Below are 20,256 nucleotides of genomic sequence, written 5' to 3'. Positions count from 1 at the left end.
CTTCTGAACCTGCGAGCCAAATTCTGAATACTTGCAGAGCACTTTCAAAGCTCCATCACACACAACGTGAACAAAGACCATAGTACCAGATCATCGCTACTTCTTAGAGATGTCTACCACCACCTTCGCAGTTCCTGCCCGACAACCGTTTGGTGAAACTAGCCAGACTCGCCTTCGCAATTTAGCGAACTTAAAGAACACGCAGAATGGTTCGTACCCTTTGCCCGACACTTCTTTCAAAGTCTTCGTAACTAGCAGTGCTGACTCGTTACAAGCGGTCATCAACGGCATTACGTCGACGCACAAACCATTCGCAGCTACGAAATACTCAAAGGCCAACGTTGAGAACATTGAACCATCCGTCAACTTTGTCCCTACAAAAGGCAAAGTCTTTGGATTGAATGCCCATGCAAAGGGGAATAGCCCGTCCTTTTATCTTTCGACGGCCAAGGCAAACAAAGATGCTACGCTACCTCAACTTTGTGGCAGCAAACGCAAGAACGACTCAGAGTCGCCATCCCTCGAGGTTGCAACCAAACGTCGCGGACCGGATTCCAGCATTGACGCTTCTACCACTGTGCAACGCACGCAAAAGTATCGAGGCATTGGCCAGAGTCGTCTAGACAAAAAGGCATTTGCGAAAGGCGACAAAATACGTGCAAAGACGAGCATTACTGCTGGACGGTCTTACCGTAACAAAACCAATGCCGTAACCAGCATAAATCCACCGGTATCGGCTTCGCCAAACATACTATCTCTCAATGAAGCTCTGGCTGGCACCTCCAAATACCAAAAGAACTGGGACTTCAAAATCTATGAGGATACCAGTAATGACAACTACTTCAATACCTTGACCCATAGTACAGAAAAATCTTTTTCGATATCCAATTCTCCTTCGCCCGAGGAGTTCGAAGTCGAGGAGAATAACAACAAGGAGAACGAACCTCCTTGTGATTACGTAGCTGCCGGCAACGCCGCCGTAGCACGCCGGGACAAAATGTCTGACGAAGTCCGGACACCTCTTGGTGATTTGAATACTAAAGAATTCTACGGAGACGGCTGTGATCAGAGTTCTTATGTGTTCATCCCCGAGGATGAGCCACAGGTTACACAACACGCCAGCCTTGATAATACCTTGAACGGAATGCTAGTCGCTAATGACACTCATGACGGTAGTATTTCTGGTGGCCGGGTCGGGTGGGAAGATCTCATTGCAAAATTGCCGTCGAAGAAAGACATCGGTGCACACGATACTTTGGCGCCCGAGGATGATGATACGAAAGACCCGGAGTTTCAGATATGGGAAAGCTCTTCTGCAAAAGCAGAAAATGAGACTGTTGAGGAAACTAATGGTGATGGAGAGGAGCGTGCTGTGGCAGAGCCATTCGAATCATAGAAGGCCGTCAAACGAGTAGGATCATGGATGGGGTTTGAATTTGGTAAAATGCTCTCTCTCTATCATGCCTTGGAGGTTGGCGATGGCAAGGTCGCGTGGGGATTGACTTGGTAAAATGCTCTGCTTTTCATTTTTCTTTTGGAGTGAGTGACAGCAAGTTGGGTGGGGATTGAGTTTGGTAAAAAGCTCTCCCTCCCCATTCCTTGCTGCACGATGGAAAGGCTAAATAGTGATTAAGCGACTGATTGATGGTTCGTTATGTTCGAATGTTTGCGATTCATGCATGGCGTTGGGGGACAAACATGTATGCATAGTATGCGTCAGGGATATTCAAGTGAGTCTTAGGACCACGACTTAGGTTCTGCATTGTAGCATGCTTTAGTGTCCTATCTACTACTCTGTACACTCTGATAGGATAATTACCACCTCGTCCCTGGAATTCCTTTGCCACACCATGCATGCCGGGGCACTTGTAGGCGACTTTTAACGTGAAATATGGGATGCAAAGCGCATAAATCGGGAAGTCCGCGAATGTAAGTCACGCCAAGCCCAGCCAAACTTCAAAAGGTGTCGCGAGGCGTGCCAACTCAGCTCAGAGCCTACTTCTTTGTCATGAAGGTGGCATGACGAGGAGGGCAATCATGGAGTCTACAATCCATGGTGTTAGAGCTGGATTAAATTGAGGAAATTGGAATTTGTAATGTTGATTCTAGACGCGTCTAACGTCAACAAGACCAGCAATCGTGAATATGTCTCCTCTCCTTTTTGAGGACTTCTGCGATCTCCTTGAAAGACTTGAAGAAGTCTCAAAAAGAGATCCGCCTTCTCTCTCAAATGATAGGGAAAAGCGGAACCGCACTATCATTCGATCATGGTTTGCATTTCATACGATATCAATATACTCAACAAGCATCAAGCCAGTCACTTTGTTGAATTCCCTCTTTCCAGCAAAGCGGACTGACCGCGTGTATGGCTTGCAGCAGAAAAGCTTGTCTCGACGGCTCAGAGGATGTCTGAAGCTAGGCCATGGCAGATGGCAGCAATTAGACCAATATCAACGGCCTGGCCTTGACGATCTTGGTGCTTGTGTGGAAAGGGTGCTGAAGCAAGCTGAGTTCCCAAAGCAGCCGCCTTCCAAACAGGTCACGCTGCAGGAGATCGATGACACTCTTGTGTCATTGGCGGCGCGGTGCCGCTTTTCTGGGCATAAGGTCGAATTCGAAGCCTTCTCTGAACATACTTCAGATATTCTCAGTCGTAAATATATAAAACTGCAGTCCAGGGAGGCGAAGTGGCTTACACGCCTGATCTTGAAGGGGTTTTGCACCATCGATCTGGATGCGTATCGGTCAGCCGTCCTTTCGTGTCTAGACTCACGCCTCCCTCTCGCTTTGCGACTCTACGACGACTTCGATGCAGCTATCGCCAAAGTATTATCTCTGCCAGTCTTGGCGCATGGGGGTTCTTCAACCAACCTGCAAACTCTCGAGGCTAGGCAGCTTATGCCCCAAGTCGGCATCAAAGTTAGCTCTCCAGGGTGGATAAAGGCTAAAGGCGGAGTGAGCCACGCCATTTCCCTCATAGACAGTAGAGTCATGAGTGTAGAACGAAAATACGATGGAGAGTATTGCCAGATCCACGTCGGCTTGAGCAAAGGCAAGAAATGTATACAAATCTTCTCGAAAAGCGGAAAAGACTCGACGGAGGATCGAGCTGGTGTTCTCACATCTATCGCACAGAGTCTTCGAATCGGTGACACGGAATGCAACATCACAAGCGAATGCATCTTGGAAGGTGAGCTTGTGGTCTGGAGCGACAAGGACAGTCAGATACTCGAGTTCCACAAGCTACGCAAGCACATACCTCGATCTGGCGTGTTCCTAGGAACTAGGGAGGATTCTCAGCCTCATGACTATGAGCACTTGATGGTAATCTTCTATGACATTCTGCTTCTAGATGCTCAGCCCGTACTACATCAGCCTTACCAAGAGCGTCGCACAATTCTCAAGAAAATAGTCAAGCCAATCAAGGGAAGAGTGCACTTTGCTGAACGACAGGAATTGTCCTTCTCAGACCGGACCGGGCATACTCAGCTGAGATTAGCATTAGCTGAGGCCTTCACTCGCCGGTGGGAAGGCCTTGTTCTCAAGCCGGCCCATGCCCCATACTTCGATTCGAAGTATCAGCTTTCGAGCCGGTGGATAAAGCTGAAAAAGGACTGCATCTGCGGATATGGTGACACAGCAGACATTGCTGTCATTGGGGCAGGCTATGATGTGAAACGTGCTCATGAGCTGAATTTTTCAGAGATTACGTGGACGCACTTCTTTCTTGGCTGTCTGAAAAACAAACATGCTGTGCAGCACACAAATGCAAGGCCTTGCTTCCTAATTGTTGACTGCGTCACGGATTGCATCAAAAAGACAGACTTCGAGACTCTTAACCAATATGGCAAACTTGCAGCTCTTGCCATTGGAGACGAGCAAGCAGCAAAGGCATACGAACTAGAGTATACTTACATGGATTCACGGTTGCCGCAGATGACCTCGATCTTTACGCAGCCCTTCGTCTTCGAGATCGCGGGGAGTGGATTCGAGAAATCGGCCAATCGTAATATTTTCACACTTCGCTTTCCTCGCGTCTTGAAAGTCCGTTGGGATCGAGATTGGAGGGATTGTATTGATTTGGCACAACTCCAGGTGATGGCGAAAGAAGCTCGGAGCCTGCCGGCTGGCGACCTTGGACAGGAAGTCTCCGCCTGGGTCATGAGACTCAACGATGTTGACAGGAGGATTGTATCACGCTCTAGTCCTCGGGATACGGCAAGCACAGCAGACTCAGATCGACGATATTCAGACACAAGCGTCGACTCGAAGGCTGGGTCTGGCTCTCGCCGTCGAGGCCTCCATAAAACAACTCCACCGCTAATTCGAATTGACTCGGATGAGATGCAGCAAGACGAGCGGAGGCAGGACGATGGAAGTGTTGCTCGCGAGCCCTTTGTGCGTCAGTCTTTGATTGATGCAAGCTCGTCCATTGCTGCGTCCAAGTTTTCTACATTATTTACGAGCCCTAACAGCGAAAAAAGCACCGGAAATGTCACAATGACCCATGCCTCACAAAGCAAGCAAGGCAAAGGGCTTTTCGGTCCAAATTGTTCTCAAGCATCTCTGCCAGAAGAACCTCAAGATGGTAGGCCACTGCAGGAATCAATAACAACGCCAGGCTCTCTGATAGCCCTCAAACCACCGAGCCGCTCGTCTCTCGGCGACCCGAGCTTTCCTTTGATCTCGTTCGCAAGAGGGCTTTGGACGCGCAGGAACATATTCTTCACGTGAAACGCACCAGACGAAAGGCAGTAGGCTTTTCCTCGCCCGATCGAGAGACAACGGCAGACGAAAGCTCCGTCGCCACTGTCTCTCAGCTCCACACAATCCATGCGCGTGCATCACCTCCCACACTGATACGACCGAAGCCAGTTTCGAAGGCATCGGCCCTACCCACTCCACCCAGTAGCGCTGAGACTACCTTGATCAAGATGCCTGATTTCCGAAATCAAACAGTCATCATATCTGCATCCTTGAGTGAGAAGGGGCAGAAGCTTCGGACATTCATCAAACGAAAGACTGCAGCAAATAGTGTCTATTATGCGAGGTCCAGGGAAGAAATAGCTTCCATTGCGAAATCGGAAGCGCCAGAGAATTTCATCGAGCTCATGACTTTGACTGATGCCACGAACATCCAAACAGCAACTGAAGACCTGATCGATATGCTAGCTTGCATCAATACACTAGATCATTTTGAGGCAGCTTTATGGGACTGGCGTTTACTTGAACTCATCCCCAAAGGCACACAAGCGGTAGGCAAAATCAAAGAAGCCAAGGACGCGTTTGTTGCAAAACTCTGCTGGCATAAAGGTGGAGGGCCTGGAGAGCTGAAGTTGACGTGGCGTGATGGATCTATAGACTCCATTCCAGAGGATTTCATTCAGCGCATTGAGGAAGCAATTTCTTCCAACATTGAGGAGTGTTCCATGTGAGGATCGACCATCACTGCGTTTTGATGACCTATGATATCTACACGGAGGTTTTGTATCAATTTGAAGGGCGTTGGGAGACGTGTGAATGCTGCTGATTATGATTGCACGAACTCAGACCTACTACTCAGGACACTTACTATTTCTCATGATCGATTGCTTTGCAAGCCGAGCTTAAATATCACGTAGGACTTTGGACAGGTGGCGTGTAGTGGGACTAGCGAGGAGCCTGGCGTTCAAATGAACTGGACTGGTAAACTGGAATGATACCCCTGGAATTTTGGGCGGAACCCCGATGGGACTGATATATATATGTACAAATACATGGCTTAACAGCTCTACTTGGTTGATTGAATTTTCCGTAGCGCTCCCAGGCTTTACTACGCACCTACAATAGCCCTTGCTTCTGCAAATCCCAATACACCTTCTCCGGCATAACGTTCCCTTCAGCGTCCTCCATCTGCACAACCCCATCGCCCTTTGTGCTTTCAACCCTCTTGTCCCTCTGGATCTTATCCCACAATTTCAATGCATCCTGAATCCCCGTGATCTCCCTGAACAATGCCGTATTCGTGATCCCCAAACACTTCAATCCGTAGATATGTCGCGCCTCATTGAAATGCTTGTCGAAAGCCCTCCTTCCCATGTACACAAAGTTGCCACAGACCTCACATGGAAATTCTACCCCTAAGCCGTGGAGTTTGTAGAGCCAGTAGGGTATTGGCTTGCCGTCCCACGCCAGCGGGAGCTTCAAGGGGTTGTAAATCTTCTCGTCGCCATCGCTGTCGGAGTCTTCGCCCTTTTCACCGCCGCCAGTGGGGACGGTGTCTTGTTCTGCGAAGAAGGCTTCGAGCTCCATCTGCCGCTCCCGCTCTGTCATGCCTTGCCTCCTTTCGACATTCACCCGGGTGTCGGTACGGACGTTCTCGAGCGTGGAGGCGAGTCGGTGGATGCGGTACTCGCGCTCCGCTATCACGCGTTCTTTGAGGCGTTGGATTTGTGAGAGATTTTTATTTGATGAGGCGCCATTAGTAGTAGTGCCATTCGAGGTGGCGGAAGAGCCTGTACGGGCTTCGGCGTTTTTGATATGCTTTTTGCCCGTCAGGTGGGCTTTGTAGACGTTGTCGTTCTTGAATTCTTTGGCGCAGTCGGCGCACCATATTCCTTCGCCTGTGCCTTCTGTTACAGGGCCTGTGGGACCTGCGGCTTGGTTCTCTGGGCCCCACTCGGGTACTTTGTCGGCTTCCCAGGCCTTGGTGAAGTCATCTCCAATTGAAGCGAAGACTTTGTCGAGGTCTTGTAGTGGTTTTGTACGATGGAGAAAGTTTTCTAGGTATTCTGCTAGTCGGGTGACATATCGAAAGTATTCTTCTGATGATCTCTTCTCTGCGCGCTTCAGTGACATGTGTGGGGGGCCAAATTGGTCGAATGTTTGTAGATACTGGAGGTAGGAAAGGCGTTTTATATTATTCAGATTCAAGTAGTCTTCATGTAACATGGTCAAGTCCAGAAATCGTCCGTATGCCTCTTCCCCTGTGAATAAGTTGTCTACCTCTGCGGTTGCAGACTCCCCCTCTCCTGGCGCCTTCCTCTTGTATGCTCTCTCGAGATTTTCCACTGGTTCATTAGGATATCTTCTGTGGAAGTCTTTGATTTCGCCTAGCTGCTTATAGAACTCATCAAAAGGATCGCCAGTGGATATGTTCTGTATCTCTTTCGAGCGCAGTCCTTCAGTATCATTGTATATGTCAAGTAGTCGCTCCGACTGTTCTTGTATTCTCGTGAGGAAGCCTGCTACCTGGTGATCGCGATTCAATTTATCCCTGATCTGTTCTTCCGTAAGTTTAAATTCGTTCCTCACTTCACAGGTATCTTACATGTTTATGATCCTCAGTAACTCTATCGCTAATGCCCTGCTCCAACCTCTCCAGGTCCTCATGCAAAAAGCGCTGATCTTCAAGCAGCATTGCGACAGGTCTGTACGTAGGGCAAGGGATTTAAGGAGTTGAAGCGCTTTTACAGTGAGCAGGCATATCGAATGCAAGCATTAGAATTCGTGAAAACGACGAGAGCCACGGCAAGCTCGCCAACCAATCAGATTCGCGCTTGGCCGAAAACCGTAGAAGGCTGACCTTTGACCACCATTGAAACTATTTGGGGCCTAAGCACGCTTCGAATCACATCAACGTCAAGCAATATGGCAGGAATCGATAAGAACATAGACGGTCAGTAAGTCCATGCAAATGACCATTGACAATAGTTGATAAGCCGTAGAGAAAATGGAGTTCTCAACCTCCAAGGAGGTTACAGTGGCGCCCACATTCGAAACAATGTCGCTGAAAGAGAATCTCTTGCGAGGCATATATGCGTACGGCTATGAATCTCCGTCCGCGGTACAGTCCAGAGCCATCGTCCAGATTTGCAAAGGTCGGGATACCATCGCCCAAGCCCAGTCGGGCACTGGGAAGACGGCCACATTTAGTATTGCCTGCCTTCAGGTCATCGACACTGCGCTTCGTGAGACGCAAGCCTTGGTTCTTTCGCCGACAAGAGAATTAGCGACGCAAATACAGTCTGTGGTAATGGCTTTGGGCGACTATATGAATGTTCAATGCCATGCTTGCATTGGAGGAACGAATATAGGAGAGGACATACGCAAGCTTGACTACGGGCAGCACATTGTTTCAGGAACCCCAGGAAGAGTAGCGGACATGATTCGACGCCGTAATCTGCGTACGCGCAACATCAAGATCCTGGTTCTTGATGAAGCGGACGAACTCCTCAATCGTGGATTTAGAGAGCAGATTTACGACGTCTACCGCTATCTTCCCCCAGCTACACAAGTGGTGGTCGTGTCGGCTACGCTGCCGTATGATGTGCTTGATATGACAACCAAGTTCATGACAGATCCTGTCCGAGTACTTGTAAAGCGTGACGAGCTGACCCTGGAGGGATTGAAGCAATACTTCATCGCGGTCGAAAAGGAGGAATGGAAATTTGATACGCTTTGCGATCTTTACGATACTCTCACTATCACGCAAGCAGTGATCTTTTGTAATACACGCCGCAAGGTGGATTGGTTGACGGACAAGATGCGGGACGCAAACTTCACAGTGTCTTCTATGCACGGAGAGATGCCTCAAAAGGAAAGGGACAGTATTATGCAGGATTTTCGTCAAGGCAACTCTCGTGTCTTGATTTCGACAGATGTCTGGGCTCGAGGGATCGACGTTCAACAAGTGTCCCTAGTGATTAATTACGACTTACCAAGTAATCGCGAGAATTACATCCATCGGATTGGTAGAAGTGGACGATTCGGGAGGAAAGGTGTTGCGATCAACTTTGTGACAAGTGAAGATGTCCGAATTCTGCGTGACATTGAATGTAAGCATGAATTGACAAGACCGCTCGGTCTATCGCTAATTAAATGGCAAGTGTATTACTCGACCCAGATTGACGAGATGCCGATGAACGGTCTGTCTCAATTCCAATGCACCACTTCCGTTGCTGTGCTGACTCCATTTGTAGTGGCCGACTTGTTGACCTAGAATAGCATTAGTCCAAAGAGCAGTAAAGCAGGCACTAGCTAGGATTTTCGTGGCATTGATTTATCTTTGATGCTTGATCTCCGGTTGTAGCCTCATAGACATGATTGGCAATGAGACGCGGAGGAAGGGTCTCGAAACCTAGACAGGCAGGTCACTGTTCACCAAAGCTTCGACCGCCTACTAAACTTTCTATGATAGGATATTTACAGACACCACTTTTCTTCACATATTCAGTCCCATAACGGCATTGTACTTCACTGACGATTAGCGGCGGCCGCAGCCACGCGGTAATGAAGCTGCGTTAACCCTTTACAGCTTTGTCAAGTGCCCTCAACGACTGCTCAAAGCTAGAAGCTGTGTTGTGTATCTTCGAAGGGCGAAAATACGCGTTAAGCCTGCCTCGGGACCAGAAGACTTTGCTCTGGATCAGGTTTCCCTGTACTGTCGGTTTGAAGGAAGCCGCCTTTGACTTACGTTGCCCTCGACGGTCGATCAACACGTGATTTGACTTAGGTTTTCAAGAGGCCATACTCGGAGTAGCGAACCAACTGTGCAAACCTGTTCGGTTTGCCACGGCTATGGAAGGTCTTATAACGAAGTGAATAACACAACTCGGAACTGACTTGATCTTGTAATACTGATTGCATTACAACCTTGAACACCTAGTGTCCAAGTGTTCGAGCATCTCAAATCTTCGGTGGGGCTCTCCATTTTACCGGCAACAAGCACCTGACAAAGATCCAAGACGTTGCACAACACTTCTGATTGATCTACTGACCTTGAGCTACCTCAAATAGCGTTTGTCCTAGCCTGTTTTCATTTTCCTTTCTCCCGCAGATTCCATCTATATTTTCATTCACAGTCACCCATCGGCTGCACTACCATCTTCTCCCGGCTGTACTACCATCTTCTTGATCATATACGTTTCACAACCGCCATCATAGTCGGTTTGACTGGCAGAAGATGTCCTTGCCTCCAAACGCAGGCGCCTCAGCTGGCAATCATAGGCATGTCTCGTTTGTACAAGAACCGAACACGCCCGTCAACGGCTCCCCTGACATCACAATTCCGAACGCTACTCCGAACATAAATTCTTTCAAAGCCGCAGCAAATATCGAGAAGATACAACGAGATCCTGCAAAATCAAAGGTTATGTTCACCCCAGACAAGACAGCCAAAGAGGCCGACTCTCAATCCCCGTCCCCACCCAATGGCCAAAAACTCACCCACGCTACCATCGCTAAGAGACGTCTCTCTGATGCAAGTGATGGAAGCCATGCATCGGTACTCACCACAAGCGGGTCATCCAGTTATGTTCAGTCGAGAGAGAACTCCGTGACTTCATCTACGGGCACGCCAATGGATGGTGTAGAGGATACATACGAGAACGGAGAGAGACGAAAGCCGGCTAAGAAGAGGGCCAAGTTCAACGACAATTGTATGGGGCCGCCGATGCTACCTAGACGTCGACGGGCCCCTGATCCTGTTGCTGTGAATCTTTTGAGACGTACTGGTCCACAATTTCAAGGCGCACAGCATCTTACGTCGTAAGTGGCCGCTGGCTTCCTGTCCATGCACATGTTGCCATACCTACCATCTAGATTCATTGCTTTGCTCTGAATATCCCCCGTCCCTGTTCGTGATGGACCAAGCTTACTTTGTTGCCCCCAGTCATTTCGCCTCAACATGCTATGAGATTTATCTCGGCAATGATTTCAGTTCAAGTGGGCATGAAATGATGCTTGCGAAATCTCCCACCTTCGTTGAGCATATGAATCGGGCTCGGTCCAATGCTCGACAGAAACAGGTCTTACGCCTCGACAATTACAACCAAGAACCGTTTGATCAGATGTTTAACTACCTGTATACAGATAGGCTAGACACTCTTCCAGCAAATGATGGAAACCGATACGCTCGACTCGAGGAATTAAGGCTACTAATGCGTCTTGCCAATACATTTCAACTTCCTGATCTGCAATGTCAGATCGTTGATCACGTACGCAAGCATAGGTTGGTTGGTAAAATCGGGATGCATACATTCTTCGACTGGGCGTATGAAATCTACACTAACGAGTTCGACCACACTGTCGGGAACTTTTCCAAGTTCTTCCAAGATGTGGCTCCTGGATTTCTCCAAAAGAAGATCGACAATGAAAAAAGCCCTAATGGTAAACCTGCCATGATCCACCTGTTCAACCTGGTAGCGGCCGGTGGAGGGTTTGCGGTGGAAGTTTTGAAAGCATCCCATACTGTGAGTATTCTTTGATGAAGTAATCAGTACACAGACTCACACACAAATTTGAAGGCTATGAATTCGAGTTTGATAAAGCAAGAGCCGAGAGCATCCCCTAAGAAGAAGCTCACCGTCAAGAAAGAGCCAGGTTCGACTGACACGATGGCAAGACTGCCTGTTCCAGCTGCCACCATGGCAAGACCTCCTGCTCCTCCTGCTTCTGCTGCCACCATGGCACGACCCACTGTTGCGGCTGCCACCATGGCGGAGCCACCTTTCTCCGCGCACTCTTTTGACGGCGCCATCAGTCTTAGCAGTGACGACGAATAAGGCTTTGAAATGAAGACAAGGGCTGATTGAGACGACGGTTAGGGTGAGTCAGCCCTTTTGTCAGTGATTTCTCTGTCAATACGCCCATATTTTTGCTGGCGATTTGAACCATGGCTGACATATTCTATTAGCATATGTCCTCATCCATGCCTGAACTTGTCGGCCAGAAGCATCAGCCGGGCTCATCACGACTCTTTCCCTTGCAAATTATCCTCACACAACAAGATCTTGCATTCCTCGCCATCTCAACACTTTCAAGACACTATTTCTACTTGCACGATACTGCACTCTACGACTTCTTCTATGGCTAGCATCACCAATTACGATAGTGACCGCGGCATTTAATAGCCATCTCGACATCATCTCCGAGGCCTCTTTTTCACCTTCTTACATGAACAATCATGCTTCTCCAGCCGAATTTGCTACTTCTACTCTCATTTAAAAGGGCCCGATTCCCTGTGCATTGACTTCATGACTACCATCAATCATCAAATCTAAACTCTCGTGGCTCTGGGCTAGGATATCAGGTCGAGGCAAGGATCTTCAAGAGTCACTCATTCATGTATTGAGATTCATAAAATGTCATTTTTAGCTACTTTAGATCTCTCCCAGAGGAATTGATCATACCTTGCCAACATAATCAGGCCACTTGAAGATCAAATTCTTTGCTGCTCCAGCCATTTTCGCCGAGACCATGTATCTCGCGCAGCCCCCTCAGCGCTGTAGTGCCACCTTCTTGAGACCTACATTTATAGCTTCCTAGGCAAAGCCCGAGGCATCTCGCATTTATTGTTGTTCTTTATGCAGTCTGCTTTAATCGTTTTTAAATAAATGCGTACCTTCTTAAAGTCTCCACTTTCGCAGATTTATCTCTATTTAATTAGCATTAAGGGGATGAGAGCAGATTTTACGATGGTAATTGCGCAAGAAGACTTCTCCTTATCAAAGTGATGGAGGCTTTAGTCCTGTTGAGCAAGTTAGAGGGTATATGCACACCGATCTATTCATGTTGAGCCTTGCAGAGATGCCTGGTAAATATTATCGTTATCTATCTGAAGCCGTATGGTACACATTTCCATGATTGCAAGGGGCGCGCTTCCCTTCTGATCCGCTAATTGCAGACAATGAAGCAAACTCACTCGTCGTCGCTCATGAGCATTTTGCTATACCCTTCGCTCATTCCGCCAATGCTGCCCCTCTCGTCCACCCTATTACGCATCTCCTTCCCCTTCCCTCTTGCACCTCTAGTCTTTCTCACCTGGATATCCCTCTTCGCCTGCCCTACAAAACTCTCAAATTCCCTATCCTGCCTCTCCGCTCCAGCAACGTTGGCTAAGCGCCATCCCTGCACCACAGAATTCTCCTCCAACGCCCTCCCAAGCAGATCTGTAGCCACCGGGTCCTGCGGCTGCACCCCCAACGCCTCATGGAATGCACAGACGGCTTCCCACGTCCTTCCCATTTCCAACAAGACCAGTCCTTTGGAGGAGAAGATGCCCCCATCGCGACCACCCTCGCGAAGCACCTCCTCAAATTGCGTGAGTGCGTTGTCAAAATCCTGTTGTCGCCGGTAGGCATGTCCAAGATTTGCCCTCGTAGGTATCCACGCTTTAGGGTCAGACTCGATATCCTCGGCCTTCTCCAGAGCCCTGGTAAACAGACCAATAGCCTCGTCTAAGTGGTCGAGGTGGTAGAACACCACGCCCATCTCGTTGAGCAGCAGCGGATCCGTGTCACATAAGCCATACGCGGCAGTTAGATACTCGTGTGCTAGGCTCATGTTGCCGAGGCAAAGGTTCTGCATTCCGAGAAAGAGGTTCGGTAGGTGAGTGCCTTGAAAGAGGCGAGCGGCTGTGCTGTAAGCGGAAATGGCTTGATCGTGCTCGCCTTCAGCAGCGAAGGTGTGAGCAAAACCGATCCAGGCTGGTCCAAAATGGGGGTCCATCATCGATGCTTTGCTAAAGAAGCGGCGCGCTTCGGCTATTTGTGAGATAGAGAGGTAGTAAACACCCACCGCGAGCCAGGTAGTAGGTTCCTCTGGGTGAGAATCGGCAAGTTTATGGGAGAGCAAGAACAAGGTGTTGGTTTTGGAGAGCTCGTGGAGTGATGCTAGGTGTAAGGGAAGGACTGTGAAATTGTAGGGGTCGTTGGAAAGGATGGATGTCGTTATGGCAAGAGATTGTGTGAAGCGACATTGGGTGAAGAGGAGTTCCGCCTTCGCAAGCAGAAGATCAGGGTTATTAGCGAGGTTGTAGTGGGTAGATAGAGTCTCGGTTGCGTGAGAGAACTCGACCGGGTTCTTATATTTTGAGAGTCGAGTTGTGTAAAGCATTTTGGTGAACTGGGCAGCTTCTTGGCTTGAGTCGGGCTCTTTCGAAGGCGACGAAGGCACGACCGAATCAAAGTCTAGAGTTGCAAGGAAGGTCCATTCTTCATCTGGAGACATGAGTTGGTTCTTCATGAGCTGGTCGAAAGCTTCGAAGCACTGGACATCGATGCGTACGGCGTCCTTGTAGCAGTCCTTAGCCCGGTCGAATGCATTCTGCTTGGCGTAACAAAGGCCCCGTAAGTAGCACATTGCTGCCTCATGTTTGATATCCGACAAGCTCTCTCGGTCTCGCTCCTCGCTCCTCTCTATCCGATCCGGCTTTGTAAGCCCATTTGCACCCTTAGGGGCTCTCCTGACATTGCCGTTGAGATGCTGTAGCTTTCTCCTAGTCTTGCTGGGCGATAATATGAGGTGGTTCGGGTTCTTGTCGCCTAAGATCGAAAGGGCATCTTCATATTTGCCTTGCTTTATCTGGCAGTCGGCGGCTAGAAACCGGCACGCAGGGCTGTGTTCCACAAGGTTGTGCTTTTCCAGGAAACCTAAGGCCCGAGTGTAATTTCCAGACTGGAAGTGGATCTGGGCGAGGAAGAAGGCATCCTGTGGGTCATCTGTGATATCTCAGCATGGACTAGATCTCCACCAAATCAGTCGACGTACTTGTGATGGCTAGAAGCTTGTCACCTATGTAGATTGCTGAGTCGTACTGATGCTTGTGCAGGGCATCTTGTCGCCATTCTCTGAGATAGTCTTGCATGCTTCGAAGTTGGTGAGTCCAGCGCCAGAACCATGGCTACATGTTTACCTTCCGTTACTGTGTATTGTATTTGTTAAAGTCTCTAGGGAGGCCGGCCCCGCAAAGACGCGCCCCGCGCCGTGACACTAGAGTACGCGCTACGACTTTGATGACCCGGGGTATCCAAATCAGGTCTAGTCCTTTGCTCTTCCCACCCTTGGCCGCCCTTTTCCTCTCACAACATACCTTCTGACTTACAAGCTTGTTCAATTACTCGTAGGGGATGATTGAAAGCCTCTAATCTCCTCAGTCGCCGACTTGAGGAGAACGAGGGCATCACTATCCACCTTCAGTCGGAAAAGCCACTTCATTTCTTAAGACTTGTCGAACAATTGGGAAACACCCATCCGAACACTCTACAACCTGTGGGATTGTCTACACACGCAAGATCCTGAGTACACTGCCGAACGCGTTGATCTGCCTTTCCTAGCATCGAACAGGACGTGAAAAGTAGTATCGGTTAGACGTTCTACCACGCTGTATTCCAATTTAGCTACGATTCTCGCTTTCTGGCTCCTCACCTGCCGCAGTGACGGCCCTGTTCGCTGGCGAGGTTCTTGCGAATCATCTTCCTTACTATGCATATGCGACCCGATCAGCCAAGCTGTCTAGTCTTATCATGATCAGTCTACTGCAAGCTAAGTACCTGTAAGTCGACTAACAGATGCATGCCAAGCAGCTTCGACCTCCGCTTTTTCGTACAAGATCTTTCTGCACGTCTCTATGAAATCTCCGTTTTTTCTCTTACCGTGCTCATCTCTCTTGCCTTTGACCGTGTTTCTCTGCAATAAATCTTGGACCATGGAAAAGCACGGGCTCGACGAGAAGCAGGTGGACCCTTCAGCAGTACTCGTGGAAACAGCATCCATCGACGGTCCTATAAATGCCTCTGGCCATGTCCAAGAGCTTGACCGCAACTTCAGTCTGTTGAGCATTTGTGGCCTGGCCATCACCGGTGGAGTTGTCTGGATCGCCTTAGGAGGCACTATTGCACGTCATGACCCTTCCGCTTGACGGGACACTCTCCTCTGACTGACCAAGGTCGTTGCGATCAATAATGGTGGTCCTCCAGGTGTGATCTACGAATTGTAGGTACTGTCAATTGGTTCCTGGTCTATCTGACCAACGCAGCATCGCTGTGTCTGTCTTCTATTGGATTGTTGCTGCCTCGATTGCGGAGCTTGCCTCTGCGGTGCCGTCAGCTGGCGGAGGTATGTTGATTGGAGCACCATCTTCTTCTTCACCATCTTTTCTTAGAATTCAGGTTGATCCTTCTCCCAGTCTACCACTGGGCATCAATCACAGCTGGACGCTATGGGCGCGTTTGTGGATGGTTTGCCGGCTGGTGGAATTTCTTTGCCTGGATTTTCGCGACTGCATCCGTTGCTCAGATACTGGGTGCAATGACAACTTCGATGTATGCATTGTTTCATCCTGGCTTCGTAATCCAGAGGTGGCATGTCTTTGTGGCATTTCTGGGGTACATCTGGCTGCCATTTGCCTTTGTTCTCTGGGCAAATAAGCTCCTTCCGGCAATCGAGTCTCTGGGTGGCTTCCTGACGATTGCTGGATGTTTGATCACGATCATTGTAAGCGCCGTCATGGCATCTCCCCACGGTACAGACGCTTTTGTTTGGCGCGATTGGCAAAATACGACCGGATATAGAAGCGATGGATTTGCGTTCCTCCTTGGAATGCTCAACGGCGCCTTCGCCGTGGGCACGCCGGATCTCATTTCACACATGGCAGAGGAGGTTCCTAAGTATGAAATATTCCAATCGTTTTCCCACTCTTCTACACTGCAAACTTCTGTTTCTTATCAGAATTTGTCCTCAGTCATTTTGCTGACCGAATTTCTAGACCAAGCATGAATCTCCCAAAAGGCATCTTTGCCCAATTCGCGTTCGGCTTCTTCAGTGGGCTCTTCTACCTTATCGCCCTCTTCTACGGCATCTCCGACTTCGATGCAGTCCTCGCCTCGGTGAATAAATACCTCTTCCCACTCACCGAAATCTACCGCCAATGCACAGGCTCCGCTGGAGGCGCTCTTGGTTTGCTGATTCTGGCCTACCTCCCCTGTCTCATTGGAATCTGCGGCACCTATTTAACAGCCAGTCGTGTCTTTTGGACACTTGCCCGCGACAACGCTACTCCATTTCCTAAATTCTTCGCTCGCGTGAACCAGAAGAATCGCAACCCGTCGAACTCCATCATCTTTTGCGCTGTCTTGTGCACCGTTCTGGGTTGCATCTATCTCGGTTCCGCAACAGCATTCAATGCCTTTGTGGGCTCCTTCGTTGTGCTGACGACACTGTCCTACCTGATGACCATCCTTCCGCATCTGCTGAGCGGAAGGTCGAACGTTACACCAGGTTGGTTCTGGATGAAGGGCCCGGTGGGGTACGTGGTCAACGGGATATCTTGTCTATACATCATCGCTTTTGATGTCATTTTCTTTTTCCCATTTGCCATGCCGGTAGAGGCGGCAACTATGAACTATGCTAGCTTGATTACGGGTGGGTTGTCATTGTTTGTGGCGGCATTTTGGTAAGACTTTTACCCCTATTCTCCTCCTTTGGTCGAGGCTGTGTCATCAAGGACTAGCCATATTCCGAGCTTCAAGGTTCTTTTGGACTCAAGTTATTTTTTCATGAAGCTGTACTAACCACTGGCTCAATCTCCAGGTTCTGGAGGCAAAAAGATTACGTTGGCCCTCCCCGCTTACCCCAAGAAGTATCGGCAAAAGACGCAATCTAGTAGAAATGTTTGATCTTGACACGAAAGCTGACCAAAGGATAGTATTGTGAGGCATTATCATTACATTAGACTTCGTAAGGTTTCTATCATTTGCAACTTTTGGCCCTTAGCCTTTGTCCCTTGCTTCGTGGTCATTCATCGCTTGCGCTTCCCTCTCTATGCATTCTACCGCTATATCTTCAAGCGGACAATTTTATGAACAGGGTACCGTTTAGTTTTTAGCAGACCGTCACATAGAGCCCAATCGGCGCTGGGTTGTAATCTTGGAAGTAGTTCAAGTCGAAGCTGTCTGTCGCTTTCAACTCGTACGCCTTTCTTGCGTTGAAGTAGCAAGGACCATCGGCGATGGCGTACTCCTGACCCGGCGTGACGTCTTCAAATGTTCCCAAGTCTTCGTCCACCTCAGGTGAGTTATTGTATGTCGTCTGGTCGGTCGCTTCCTCCTTGAGGCGGAAAGCTTCAAACCCACCGGTCCCGCTCAACGTAAATGCAGAGGTTGTAAGCTCATCTAGCTTTGGCAGGAGGAAGACCAGAGTACATGTCTTGCCCTCAAGCGAAGCTGGAAAGTCGAAGTTAAAGATTGACGAAGTGCTTGGAGAAATTGTCCCATTGAAGCTTGTCCCTTGTGCTGTGTCAGGCTCGTCCTTGCTGACTGGGATGATTAGGTGAGGGAACTCAAATTCACCCTTCAACGGAGCAGGGCAATCTGTGTTGGTGGAAACAGATGAGAGTGCTGTGGTACTTGTAAGGAGTGTAGTAGGCACTGGAGCGTTTGACGGCACTGAAGCATTTGACGGCACTGAAGCGTTTGACGGCACCGCATCTGTCGTGTTAGCGTAGCTTGACTGAGCAATAGAGCCTGTTTTTGATGGAACTGAGCTCGCTGACACAGAAATTGTCGAATTAGTGTATTTTGGTTGAAGAGCAGAGACTGTTTTTGATGGAGCTGAACTCGCTGAAACAGGACTTTGTGCAGGTGTAGAGGCACTAGAAACACTTCCGCTCGAAGCACTACTTCCGACAGCACTGCTGCTAGATGCAGCACCACTTGAAGCGCTGCCGCCTGAGGTAGTGACACTGGGAGTGCCACTACCTTGTTCAGCTGCGTTCTGGCGCTCTGCACCAGTGTTCCCAAGAGGCTTTTCCGAGGCAGCCGGGTTTGCAGAAGAAGCAACACTACTACTTGAGGGCGAATCCGATGAGGTTCCCGAGCAGCTTAGATCATAGAGCGGAGTCGTTGGTACATCCGTACTAGATGAACCTGCCCCAACGACACCGAAGCTTGGGTTCGGGGTGCTTGGGAAGCCATCTTGGAGAGTGAACCACCACGTGTTCACCTTGCCGAAAAGCATCGAACAGCCAACCTGATCCCAGTATGTCTTTGCGTTGTCTGTGCTTGGAACGGCTAAGTTTTCGGTCTCTCCACTCACAGGCCAGCCGGTCTCGGTAACCCAGACTGGCTTGCCTGCTGCAGCCGCCACCGTCTGCTCGTACGCACTAGAAAATAGAGCAGGGCCATTTCCAATATCATTGGTCATCGTACTAGAGGAAGGGTTCAGCAGGGCTTTTTAAAGAAGAAAAGGAAGTGGGAGGAGCTTACTTTTGAAAGTAGGGGTAAGCGTCCATGCCAATAAAATCCGAAGCGGAGATGACTGCATCATTTGAGCTGTTGACAAAGGCCGTCCAGGTATCAACATGGCCAACGAGCGTGCCTGCCAAGGGTGTATTGGTGATAGCAGTCTTGACTTCTCCAATATAATCGGCAATCTCGTCAGGGCTGGCGCCGACGCCACTGTTATTCTCGATGCCTATAGGCGAAATTCGGTCTAGGATGGGAGATACTGTCAGCTTTAGTCTGTACAACAGCGAAGGGAGAACATACACAGATCTTCGCTTCCAACAGAGATACCGGCTACTAGGTTGGCGAAGGTCTCCCCATGAGCCGCAATGGCTGACTTAAGGGCGGCCAGCTCATTATCGATGTTCGCCTGCCCGGCTGACCCCCAGAGCCCGAGCAGGATGGAAGTCTTGGTGTTGATGGCGGCTTGGATGGCGTCTGACGGAGTGTTTTGGGTGCCAGCTTGGATCAAGGTGAAGATACGAGCACTTGTGAAGCCCGAGGTGCCCACCAAGTTCTTTGCTGCATTGAATTGGGCTTCGTAGGCAGGTTCGGTGATGGGAGAGCCGTCAGTAAAGACTGAACCGTAATTGAAGCCTTGGTAGACCTGTGCATAAGCCGTAACGATAGAGGCTGCTAAGGTCAAAAGCGATGAGGTGTGCATATTGAGACAAGCGAATGTGCAGGAGATGCCAGACGGGGTATTAGGAAGGGAATGACACAGGTCTTAGGAGAACGAGAGTATGAAGAGGAAGAATGAAACGAAACATGGAGAAAATGATTATTATTATTATTATTATTATTTCTAGATCAGCATGTGGGCAACGCTCTTGCAGATTTGGGGAAGGCAGTGGAAAAAACACGAGGTGACGCAGTTGCTGGTGGCCATGGGAGTACAGACCGGAGCTGCCGGTCGCCGTCCCACCATCTCCACCATTCTAGAGCGCGCTAAACCAGCTCTGCTCGTGTTTGCCTGCACCTAAGAAGATCGAGGCAATATGACTCGTCATTGCAGTCAAGTAAGCTCTTGGAGGACGAAGCCAGCGCAGGGGAACATCGCGCTTTTCTGCATCCTCTCCTGGAGGCTGACGCATCTTCCCCACATGCCCACATCCATCATATCTGCGACCGTTGGCTCTGCAAAGTGTATTCGCATCATCCGAAGAACATCGTGTGGCCACGCCCATTTCTTTTGTAAAAGGGTTGTCATTATAAA

The 20,256-nt window shown here is 49.3% G+C and overlaps 7 protein-coding genes across 7 annotated transcripts; 4 read left to right on the top strand and 3 right to left on the bottom strand.

Annotated features, from left to right (window-relative positions):
* Positions 1–109: 109 nt before the first annotated feature.
* Positions 110–1,396, top strand: KY384_005364 (uncharacterized protein; the record flags this gene model as incomplete). The annotated part of the gene is made up of 1 exon (XM_044813865.1): positions 110–1,396. The coding sequence occupies one exon, from the start codon at positions 110–112 to the stop codon at positions 1,394–1,396; it is 1,287 nt and encodes a 428-aa protein (XP_044669166.1).
* A 749-nt stretch (positions 1,397–2,145) lies between these two features.
* KY384_005363 (uncharacterized protein) lies at positions 2,146–5,435 on the top strand (the record flags this gene model as incomplete). The annotated part of the gene is made up of 2 exons (XM_044813864.1): positions 2,146–4,402; positions 4,603–5,435. 2 exons carry the CDS (start codon positions 2,146–2,148, stop codon positions 5,433–5,435), a joined length of 3,090 nt encoding a protein of 1,029 aa, XP_044669165.1.
* Positions 5,436–5,820: 385 nt separating this feature from the next.
* Positions 5,821–7,399, bottom strand: KY384_005362 (uncharacterized protein; the record flags this gene model as incomplete). The annotated part of the gene is made up of 2 exons (XM_044813863.1): positions 5,821–7,260; positions 7,310–7,399. The coding sequence occupies 2 exons, from the start codon at positions 7,397–7,399 to the stop codon at positions 5,821–5,823; spliced, it is 1,530 nt and encodes a 509-aa protein (XP_044669164.1).
* A 230-nt stretch (positions 7,400–7,629) lies between these two features.
* On the top strand, positions 7,630–8,980 carry FAL1 (RNA helicase; the record flags this gene model as incomplete). Its single annotated transcript, XM_044813862.1, has 3 exons — positions 7,630–7,657; positions 7,707–8,816; positions 8,868–8,980. 3 exons carry the CDS (start codon positions 7,630–7,632, stop codon positions 8,978–8,980), a joined length of 1,251 nt encoding a protein of 416 aa, XP_044669163.1.
* A 963-nt stretch (positions 8,981–9,943) lies between these two features.
* On the top strand, positions 9,944–11,543 carry KY384_005360 (uncharacterized protein; the record flags this gene model as incomplete). The annotated part of the gene is made up of 3 exons (XM_044813861.1): positions 9,944–10,527; positions 10,652–11,231; positions 11,259–11,543. The coding sequence occupies 3 exons, from the start codon at positions 9,944–9,946 to the stop codon at positions 11,541–11,543; spliced, it is 1,449 nt and encodes a 482-aa protein (XP_044669162.1).
* Positions 11,544–12,678: 1,135 nt separating this feature from the next.
* KY384_005359 (uncharacterized protein) lies at positions 12,679–14,626 on the bottom strand (the record flags this gene model as incomplete). Its single annotated transcript, XM_044813860.1, has 2 exons — positions 12,679–14,480; positions 14,530–14,626. The coding sequence occupies 2 exons, from the start codon at positions 14,624–14,626 to the stop codon at positions 12,679–12,681; spliced, it is 1,899 nt and encodes a 632-aa protein (XP_044669161.1).
* Positions 14,627–17,640: 3,014 nt separating this feature from the next.
* Positions 17,641–19,704, bottom strand: KY384_005358 (uncharacterized protein; the record flags this gene model as incomplete). The annotated part of the gene is made up of 3 exons (XM_044813859.1): positions 17,641–18,964; positions 19,023–19,248; positions 19,305–19,704. 3 exons carry the CDS (start codon positions 19,702–19,704, stop codon positions 17,641–17,643), a joined length of 1,950 nt encoding a protein of 649 aa, XP_044669160.1.
* Between the last annotated feature and the right edge of the window lie 552 nt (positions 19,705–20,256).

This window comes from Bacidia gigantensis (assembly GCF_019456465.1).
Source record: "Bacidia gigantensis strain McMullin 20006 chromosome Unknown contig_245, whole genome shotgun sequence".
NCBI lineage: Eukaryota > Fungi > Ascomycota > Lecanoromycetes > Lecanorales > Ramalinaceae > Bacidia > Bacidia gigantensis.
Note: the sequence above shows the minus strand (reverse complement) of the source record. Positions and strands in the feature narration are given on the sequence as shown.